The sequence below is a fragment of the Crocodylus siamensis genome, chromosome 6 (assembly GCF_052110815.1).
Source record: "Crocodylus siamensis isolate JL-2025a chromosome 6, ASM5211081v1, whole genome shotgun sequence".
In the NCBI taxonomy this organism is placed as follows: domain Eukaryota; kingdom Metazoa; phylum Chordata; order Crocodylia; family Crocodylidae; genus Crocodylus; species Crocodylus siamensis.
The window spans coordinates 4,705,626-4,716,010 of record NC_143400.1 but is presented as its reverse complement, the minus strand read 5'-3'; the positions used below and the strand labels follow the sequence as shown (position 1 = coordinate 4,716,010).

At 56.6% G+C, this 10,385-nt stretch overlaps 1 protein-coding gene across 1 annotated transcript in view; it reads left to right on the top strand.

The window, feature by feature from the left end:
- Positions 1-2,217: 2,217 nt before the first annotated feature.
- Positions 2,218-10,385, top strand: part of SF3B2 (splicing factor 3b subunit 2) — a 31,238-nt gene continuing 23,070 nt past the window's right edge. The window contains exons 1-5 of the mRNA XM_090054945.1: positions 2,218-2,400; positions 2,496-2,542; positions 2,823-2,900; positions 3,557-3,802; positions 4,295-4,339. Of these exons, the coding sequence (XP_089911071.1) occupies positions 2,268-2,400; positions 2,496-2,542; positions 2,823-2,900; positions 3,557-3,802; positions 4,295-4,339 (549 nt within the window). The 5' untranslated portion in view covers positions 2,218-2,267. The remainder of the gene's footprint in view (positions 2,401-2,495; positions 2,543-2,822; positions 2,901-3,556; positions 3,803-4,294; positions 4,340-10,385) is intronic.

The window sequence follows — 10,385 nt, the reverse complement described above, 5'->3', positions numbered from 1 at the left end:
GCTCCTTCCCTAGATGACAACACCCCCCGGCTGCCCCGCCAGGCACCAGTCGGACCCACAGCCAGCGTCCCACCCTTGGGGTCACTAACGAAGCCATTAGCCAGCTGGGCTGAGTCCCCAGCCCAGTTAGGCAGGGCTCGCTCAAAGGCACCCCCAGAGCTGGCTGCGTCCCAGACCCGGGTGCCCCCCCAGAGCTGGTGCCCCCACACCTGTTATACTCTGCTGCTGACCCCCACCCCCCAGAGCCAGTCGCGTCCCGGCAGCGCCTTTCCGGTGAAGACATAAAGCATGTGGCTAGTGCTGGCAGGACAGGGCTGTCTTGCTCCCCGCTGAGCACCCAGCACTGCAGGGTCCTTCCAGAGCGGGGTGCAGGGTCTGGCTTCCTGATTTCTCTGCCCCACTGGGGCCAAAACTGCAGTCTCCATGGGGCGGGGGCTGATGGCCTTCCCTTCCCACCCCTGGGGACTGCTTTCATCAGCCCTGGACCGGGAAGCAGGAGCTGTGGGTTCAAATTCCTGCAGAGGAGGCAGTGTGCAGGCATGGATGGGGCAGAGTTAAGGGGAGAGGCTGGGGCTGCCCTGTGCCCACCCCCCTCAGAACTACAGGCCCTAGCACGCAAAGCCACTGAGGACTACAACTCCCAGCAGGCAGTGAGGTGGTGCCAGGCTCTCATTGGTGGCTCTGGCAACTTGTGGGCTACCCCAGGAGTTGATGTCACCACATCGCTAAGGCACCTGTCACCTGCTGTTGGTGCCCCCTGCTGGGCAGGAGGCTGTGGGGGGGCAGAGTCACCCCCCCATTACCCACAACCCTTTGCATGCCTGGCAATGCCCCCCCCTTCCCAGCTCACACCACCCCTAGGAGCCTGTTATGCTCCCCCAATACCCACAATCCTTTGCATATCTGGCAATGCTAACCCCCAGGAGTTTGCTGCTTCCCCCCACTAGAGCCCTGACACCCAGCGATTAGAGCCGGGCTGCTGGGCTCTCACTCAGGCCTTGGGAGATCCCCACACGCTGGGGGGTGCAGGAGGCAAGGGGGGGGACAGTTCCAGCTGTGTCCTCCCCCAGCCCCTCAGGCTCAGGCCGGGTTCACCTCCTGCAGCCCTGCCCTGGGGGGTCTGGACGTGGGCTCTCACCCACAGGCTGGGCTGCGGGGGGGGCACTGGGGCTGGAGACCTGGCAGCTGGTTGAGTGGGTATCCCCAGGGCACCCGTGGGGCAACAGGTATGCATCATCAGTCCCATCACGGGAGACCCGGCTGCACACCCAATCCTGGCCCCAGGTGGAGATGCTGGGGAGGTGTGACCTGAGCGCCCAGAGCCATGCTCCCGCCTTCGTGTGAGCACAGGTGAACAGATGCAGGGCTTGTGATCGTGCCCCTTGTGCGGGCTGAATGCGGCCACATGCCTGCCCCTTGCACGTGCTTGTGGGAACCTCCCTCGTGTGAGCCATGTGCGAGCAGGGCCTTGGGTCTTCCCTGCGCTCCTGATGGGGCTTGTCCTGAGAGGTGAATGCAACCAGGCGTGTGAGCACCTCCCTCGTGCAAGCTGGCACGGGGCTGCTGCGCGGATTTGGGAATGCGTCTCTTGCATGAGCCAAATTTAACCAGGCGCATGCACCTCGTGAACGCTGGTGAGCACCTCCCCCGTGCAAGCTGTGTGCAAATTGGCACGGGGCTCTTGCACGGACTCGTGAACATGTCTCTCCTGCCAACCGAATGCAGGGGGTGGGAGGGAGCCTGGGGGTCTGGGAATGGGGGGGCAGGAAGAGGGACAGGGTCTTGGGGGCAACGTGGGGGGCCCCTAGTGGGGGGTGGGGCAGGGGTGGGGAAGGGGCTGGGTGCCCTGGGGGACAGGAGGGGGGCATTGGGAGAAAGGCAAGGATGGAGGAGGGGCTGGGGGTTGGAGGGGTGGGGACAGTGGTGGAGGGATAGGGAGGGGGAGAGGGCTGGGGGATTGGGGGAGGGGTTGGGCAGTGGGGGAGGGGACGGTTGGGGGAAGGGTATTCGGGAGGAGGGGCAGTGGGCGGGGCGTGTGGTTGAGGGCGGAGCCTCCCCCGCACATGCGCACCCGCCACGAGCCGCAGGTGGTCACTCTCCCGCCCAGTCCGCGGGGGGCGCATGCGCGGCGGCAACCCAGCCGGCCTACAGTCCCCAGTCGGCCACGCGGCACCGGCCCTGCCCCTGACGTCATCGGGGCGCGCCGCCCGGAGGCTCTGTCACGGCGTCTGCGCAGTGCGTGGCGGCCGGGCCTCCGCGCGGCAAAGATGGCGGCCGAGCACCCTGAGGCGCCCGCGGCCGAGCTGTCCGCGCCGGGGCCCGCGGCCGGGCCGGGGTATACTGCCTGGGCCCCCGCTGAGCTGCAGGCCCGGCTTGCTGAGATCGGCGCCCCCACGCAGGGTTAGGAGGGGGAGCGGGTGGGTGCGGCGGTGCCCGGGGCTGCCCCGGGGGGTTACCCCCGGGCCCCGCCGCTCTGACCCCGTCCGTGTGCGCAGGTAGCCGCGAGGAGCTGGTGGAGCGGCTGCAGACCTACACGCTGCAGGTGAGCACCCCCTCTGCCCCTGTCCCCATGGCTGTCCAACGCATGGGCATGGGCTGGGCCCCCCCTTCTGCCTGGCAGCCTTGGCCAGGCCTGGGGGTGGGCAGCTCGTGGGGGGAAGGGAGGCACGAGGCTTTTGTCCCTGTAACCCAAGCCTTGAAGCCCTTGCCTGCACCCTTGTGCCCCTGCCCTCCCCCTCCCGGGTGGATGGAGGAGCACAGGGAAGCCACCCTGGGCCCCCGTGACCCATCCTGGCCATGCTTACCCTGCCTCCTTCTCTCAGACGGGCATTGTACTGAGCAGACCAGTCCTGAGAGGAGAGGATGGCGACAAGCCTGCCCCGCCACCACGCACAGGACCGGTAAGGAGGCTGTCAAAGCTGGGCAGTGGAGGGGGGCAGCCCTGGCACAGATACCAATGTGGGGCACGAAGCCTGAGACCGTGGAGAAGCCAAAGGAGGCAGTTCTGTCACCTCAAGCCCCTCAGTTGGGTGGGGCGTCATGCTGCTGACCCCTGTGCTTGGTGCCCCTGTACCCCCCTTCACCCAGGCTGGCTGCATCCTGGTGAGGGGCCTTCCCAATGCTCTCCCCAGAGCCAGCAATATCCCAGTCCCAGATGAGGGGTCTTGTATCCTCAGTCCTGATGGGCCCCCACCCCTACTTCCCCAGACCTGGCTGTGTCCCACTACCAAGCAAGGGGCCCCGTATTCCCAGAGCCAGCTGCATCCCAGTGCTGGGTGAGGCAGCCCTTTTCTAGCTAGAATGACCACCCTAGAGCCAGCTGCATCCAAGCAAGGGGCCCTTATGTCCATCCCAAATGCCCACCCCAGAGTCAGCTGCATTCCAGCAATGGCTAAGGGGACTCTTATCCCCAGCCCCAACTCCCTGTCTCAAGCCAGCTGTATCTCTGTTATATTTAAGCCCCCAGCATCCACCCCAAAGCTGGTTGCATCCTGGCAGACAGCCTGTGCTTTCCTCCTTACCTTCCTTCCCTGTCTCTCTCTTGTTCCCTCCACAGCTTTCGGGGATCCCAATGCCCCCTCCACCGATGGGGATGCCCATGCAGCCCCCACCACCCCCTCCCCCGCCACCAGGCATGGGCCTCAATTACTCCATGGGGGTGGGGCCACCCCCGCCACCTCCTATGGGACCTCCCCTGCGTGTCCCCAGTGTAGACCCTGTGGCCCTTTCGGAGGAGGAGCGCCTCAAGCTGGCCCAACAGCAGGCTGCCATGATCATGCAGCAGGAAGAGCGGGCCAAGCAGGTCAGCTGGGGGCTGTGGTGGGGGGGGGGCCTGGGAGCTACAGGGAGCAGCTGCAGGGCTGCTGTCTTGAGGGGTGGTTTGGAGAGGGGCATTGTTGGGCAGGAGGGCATGTAGTGGGTCTTTGGCTTGCTGGGGTGTCTGTATCTTCAGCCCTGCTCTCCCAGCCTGGAGCTGGCCACATCTCAGGGCTGGGCAAGGCGCCCTGTAGCCCAAGCCCCAAAGCTTGCCACATCCCAAGTCTGGGCCTCGTATCCCCAGCCCCTTCACCTGCCCCAGAGCCGACCACATCCCAGGGCTGCGTGAGGGGACCTGTATCCCCAGCCCCCCCATTCTAGAAGCAGCCCTGTTTCCCTGAGCTCTGGACAGGATTAGACCCAGCTGCCCTGCACTTTGGCACTGCTGTGGGCTGTGGTCTTCCATCCTGGTGCCTCCAGCCCTCTCTCTTCCCCCAGTATACTGCTGCCTACCCATTCATGCCTTGTTCTCTCACAGGGAGACAAGATGAAGGAGCAGGAGCTGTTGGAGCAGCAGAAGCGGGTAAGTCCTCCGTGGCATGTACCACTGGGTGGGTGGGGTAGCAGCACAGTCTCTGGCATAAATGATGCATGCCCCTGGAGACTGAGTGTCACGGTGACTGCCCACAGGCAGTGGGGGCCTGGTGTTAAGCAGGGAGCTCCTGCAGGGGGCAGTGACATCAGCGGTGATTGGTGACTGCCCGCAGATGCTGCTGGTGGTGTTGGCGGCAAGGGGTGTGGGTGGCGAGTGGCAACCGCCTGCAGATGCCTCTAGCAGCGTGAGCAGAGCTTCTTTCAGGGTGTCCACCACCAATCCCAGGTGCATGTACACCTGCATGCACCCCCTATGTGTTGCCAATGGTCCCTGGGGTCCCCTTGCCCCCTTTACCAGCCTCATCCCAGCTCTGCCATGAGGCCTGTTACCACACGTTGAGGTCCTTGTCGAGACAAACCTGTACTCCATGTGAGACGGAGATGTCTGATGGCACTCGGGTGCAGAAAGAAGGCAGAATACCCTCTTTTCTCATATACCACACCTCTGGATAAGACGTGTGTCCCCCCTCCCAGCTGCCCAGGTTACAGGTAACCTTGCAGGTTAGTTACTGATAAAAAGCAGAAGTAGGTCTGCAGCTAGATCTCTTTTTGCTTGCACCTGAAAACACAGAAAAACAAACACTTATCCCTAAGTCTGGCTGCCTGCTGTGACAACACACCATAGGGGTGCCCACCTGTAGGGAGAATTGAGGGGCTGGAGGGTGGCAAGTAGGTTGGCAGGTCTTGAATTTGCTGAGCTCTACAGGCTCCCCTTCAGCTTACACCCCAGGTCTGTAGATGGCTAGTTCTAATATTTCAGCAAATGACTGCCGATTGGTTTTATTTAAGTTTCTTTGTGTTACTGAAAATTTTGGAACTGAACTTGGCTGAGCCAGATCTCATGGATTTGGAAGGTGTCAGTTGAGATCTACCATGTGTACTAGAATATTTCATAGGTTTCATAGACACTAGGGCTGGAAGGGACCTTGGAAGATCGAGTCCCATCTCCCGCCCAAAGGGGAATATAAGTCAACCCTGCTTTATAAGACAGCCCCCACTAATTAGATTCTAAGTAAACACAGCTGTAATAACTTGCATATGGTACCCATACATTTTGTTCCTCCAGAACTGTTGCATGCTACCTTTTTGAAACTGCTGCAAGTTGTAGTTGAGTTATTCTATAAACACACTTTTAAGCAGCACTTTGCCATGTACTTGTATTCTTTAAATTTCATGTTAAATTTCAGGGCAAATTATCAAAAACTAATTCCAAATCCAAGAGTCCAGAGCCATAAGTCTTTTATTAGACCAATTAAATTTTTCCTTGAATTGCAAGCTTTCAGGCACAAGCACCCTTCTTCAGGCATGGAAGTGTGCAAAAGTGTGCAACTACACTTGCTCTGAGCCTTCAAGAAGCTGAGAAGCAACTTGTATGTGCATGAAATTTAGTCCAAAGCCAAAAGGCTCAGGATTTGCTATGTAGTTCACTGGGCTGGGGCCCACCAGCATGTGTGCGTGCACGTGCACGCTCCAGAAAACCCTTCCCCACCCCATAAAGGAGCCGTGTGCTGACTAACCCCCCCATTCCCCATGAGTGGAACCAGGTGTTCTTGTCATCAGTCTTGGCATGCTCCAGAAATGTATACGCAGAGGAGACTCAGGGCAGCCTTGTTCTGCTTCACCTCATGGAGGGAGGGGCCACACTAATCGTGTGCACCAGGCTGAGGAGGCAGCCACAGAGGGATTCTGGCTGAACCTGTGTAGTGATGTTTGTCAGGTATCCAGATTGTAGCTGTATTGGTTTAGAGACAAAAGGCATCAGAACTCATGGTAAAGGTGATATCTTTTATTAGACCAAGTAGATTTTTGCAAAGAAAAATCTTTAATTGTGCAAGCTTTTGGGCATATGTATACATTTTTGCACATACCTATGCCTGAAGAAGGGTGCTTGTGCCTGATTTTTGCTTTAATTGCAAGCTTTCTAGTTGGTCTAATAAAAGATATCACGTCTACGACAAGTTCTATTATGTTTGTCAGACACTTAAGGCAAGTGAAGAAACAAGAATCATTGGAAATGGGAAAGAAAGATTCAGCTCAGTTGTGGGAGTGAAGAGGGAGTTGAAATGTTTCACTGTAGTGGCTTACCATGACTTGGAAAAGAGTTGGCAGTGAGGGGGACACCACTCAGTGAGCACTACCATATATCTTGTTCAGGTGGGCTGTGCTAGTCTACTGTGGGGGTAGGTTCCCAACAGTTATGTTGGTTGAATGTGGGCCACGTGTTGTACAGTCATGCTCAGGGGTAGCTGGATTCAATCAGGTTCATAGCTGGTTTCCATTACTGAGCACATGTTGCTTTTAGCAGCAGTTTAATGATGGACACTGTATTTAGTGAGTTTTCCTTGTGTGCAAATGTAAGACAATGGTCTTCTTTTCCTCTTGCTGACTCAGGAGGGGGGCAATGACACCTCATTTTGTATTTGGCTAAATACAGTATATCCGTAGGAAAGTGAAACAGGGTATTATCTTCTTTCCTTCCTCTTTGTGCAATAGTGTTTAAAACTGGTCTGTTCCTCCTTTATCTAAGCCTTAGCAGAGAAGATCACAGATTGTTTTGTTTTCACGCGTTATGCATCTTAACAAAGAATTATCTGTTTTAACAAAACAGCATCCAATACACTTGACTTCATTCATCACTACTACTAATACTTTAAAAGCTCTGATATAGTGCACTTGGATTATTTAATGTGCAGTCTTTCCTTATAATGACTCCTTTCAACCCTTGCAATCTGTTTAGTTGCATCTTATTACTGGTTTAGATGGATGCTTCTTTTCCTTTGCTGATTTAAATTTAGTTGTCATCTGCAAAGGTTCATACTGTGGTCACTCAGTAGTAGGCTTTTGGGGCCTTCTGCTTAGCCCCATTTCTGTGGCTTGGCCTAGACCTGTTGAAAATGGCCAAGGCTGGCAGAATACTATGTTTCCTTGCATATCTAAGCTGTCAGATCAGACTCACCTGGTTCTCAGAAGGCAAAATAAAGAAAAGTTCACTTTTTTTCAGCATCCTGATTACAAAGGCAGAGTGCAGGAATGCTGTTAACCCTCTCACGGCCTCTTCTGTTGAGCATAAGAAACTGCGAGAGGGTTAACAGCATTCCACATACACTTTTCCCCCAAAATATTAGCCCTCCCAAAGCTTAGGAGTGTTTTAAGCAGGGAAGCTTAGCTGTGACTTTGAGCAGTGAACTTCACTCCAGCCACTGCCTGGCTCCTCCATTGTGATGCGCAAAAATTAGCCTCACTGCTTAAAACACATCTAAGCTTTGTGGGGGAACTAATATTTTGGGGGAAAGGTGCATATGGTGTGTGGGGAAATATAGCAACGTAACACTGTACAACCCAGCTTGAGTGTGTGAGCTGTGTTTCCCACAGCTGGCTCTTGCCGTTGCCCCTTAAAGGGGTGGGTGGTTGCCAGCCAAGGTGCATGTCACCACCTACTATATTCAGTCACTTTAAAGCCCCTGGCATGGGCTTTTCAGCATAGGCTTCTGGTTCTAGTTCTGTTTACTGTATTTACTCATCTGAATAGTGTATTGAGCAGTTAAAAACTGCTGCCAGGGACATATTTCATAGATTCCATAGACATTAGGGCTGGAAGGGACCTCGGGAGATCGAGTCCAGGCCCCTGCCCCAAGGGCAGGAAGTCAGCTACGGTCAAAGGATCCCAGCAAGATAAACATCCAGACACTTCTAAAAGGTCCTAGTTGTGTTTCCCACTTGGGGGCCGGCAAATCCTCCTCCTTGGAAGTTTCTCCTGTCCCAGCTGTGATGGGTGCAGCTGCCAGGCTGTGTTATCAAAGCTAATGCTTTGCTTCTGTCCTTGCTCTGAGGTAGAAGATGTTACCATGGAGTCTTATCTTGATCAGTAGTGCTTAACCTTTTGGCCCCACAGGGTAGAGGAGTAGGGTAGGGCTGGTCTACTGGCTGGATCATGTCCCATGCACCGTAATCTGGTCCTGGGCCTGGCACCATCCCTGCCTTGCTTTGAGTGCTGGCAGTGGCCCCTGGGACCCAATACTGCTCCCCACATGCTGATATTTGGTTCTCACGGAGCCAGCAATGCTTCTTCCTGTCCCAGCACACCAAGATTGGACCCTGGAGGCCAGGTACTGCAGCCTTCTGCCCTAGTTCATTGGGATTGAATCGTGGGGGCCTGGCTCCACCCCCTCTTGCCCCCTGTATACTGGGATTGGGGCCTGGTGCCAGCTCTGTGTTCTGGGATCGGGCACCAGTCCAGGGTCCAGGCATGGGTGACAGGTGCTGCCTTAGTTAGTGGGGGCACCTGCCCCCCCAGCAACCAATCCCGCTGACTGGGAGGGGGGTTGGGTCACCCTCCGGCCGATGCCACAATGGTCAATTGCTGCAGCAGCTTCTGGGAGTGGCTGTGGCCACTTCTGGGAGCAGCTGCAGCAATCGGCCAGCGCTTGCGGGGGGGGCACTGGCACTCCTGCCTGCCCCCCCGCCCATCGCCTAAGTGGTGAGCACAGCCCATCATGGGGTCCACTGTTGCTCTCAGGAGGTGCACATGCACCCCCTATGCATTGCCACTGGGTCCAGGGCTCCCCACAAGTCTGGAAATCTAGCAGTGGGGGTGCAGTACCGCTGTTCCGGCCACCAAATTTCTACATCTGCAGGAAGCCCCACAGGCCAGATGATATGGTGTGCCAGGCTGCATCTGGCTCATGGGCCACAGGTTGAGCACCCCTGATCTACAAAGCCAATTAGCCAGGCTTAGTAATCAGTACTTTCTATCATATGCTTCTTGGCATAGTGAGTTTCCTTGCATACATGCACCCTGGAATATAATGCATGCCTTGTTTTTGAAAAGCAGGGGAAAAAATAGCAAAAATCTTTGTTTGTAATGAGGAAAGTTTTACACCTGATGCTGTGAGCCGGACAGTGTCAGGTGCTAGCTTAGAGTTTGGAGCAGTCACACCCTTAGTCTAAAGTAGTGGTTCTCAATGTTTTTCGCACCAGGACCCATTTGCAAAGGTAGCTGGCTTGTTCTGACCCACACCCCCCGGCCCTGCCGATGCTCGACCCACAGTCCCCCGCCACTGCCTGCCTTGCCACAGCCTGGGTGACTGGCCACTTTCCCCCTAGTGCTAACAGGCACCTGCACCCTCCTCCCCACACGCACACACTAGAAAGCAGGGTAATTGGCACCTTTATAAACCAGGCAAAGTGCAGATATCTGAGGTGCAAATCCATGCTCATTCACTGAATTTGAGTTTACATGGCCCCCTAACTATAGATGCCAGCGCTTAGCTGCTTGTAGAGGGGCCCAACCATGGAGATGCTGGATCAGCCAGGCTGGGAGAAGGCAGAGCCTGCAGTTTTTGACTTAGTTGATTTGCTCATCTTGTCACCTCATTTATCCCCTAACACCTCTTAACCCTGGCTGGGTCTTGCTGCTCTAGGCTGCTGAAGACACCCACCGTGGCCTTGGCTAGTGGCACAAAGTGGCTGGTAGCATGGGAGGGGGGTGCTGGCATGGAACCAGAGCTGCTGCTGCCAGGGGAAGGGGGTGAGCAGGCCCCTGCAGCACGACCCAGGCTGGGCTTTGCTAAGTGCCACTTGGAGCAAGGCTGACAGCTGGGCAGTGAGAGTCAGGGCCTTTGATAAGCTACCCACCCAAGCTGGCCTCTGCGTAGCCTGTGGGAGTGGCGCAGCATCTACGAAGCGGGGCAGCCCATCCCCAATCCCCATGGAGAGCACTGAAGCTGCATAACTGTGCTAGCCACAGCTGCCAGGAGGACAGGCCCCTGCTGCAGCCCCCGCTGGAGAACCTGCAGCTGAGCCGCAGCAGTGAGGGGCCAGCGGGCTGGGCTCAGGCCGGAGGTGGGTGGTGTGCAGCCTAGTGGGCTTGGCTGAGCCCTGCGCTCACCTAATACTGGCTGCCAGGCTGGAACAGAGAGCAGCAGGGCATTGTGTGCACCGCCCCCCTGCCCCCCCTATTTCCCAAGCCCTGGCCT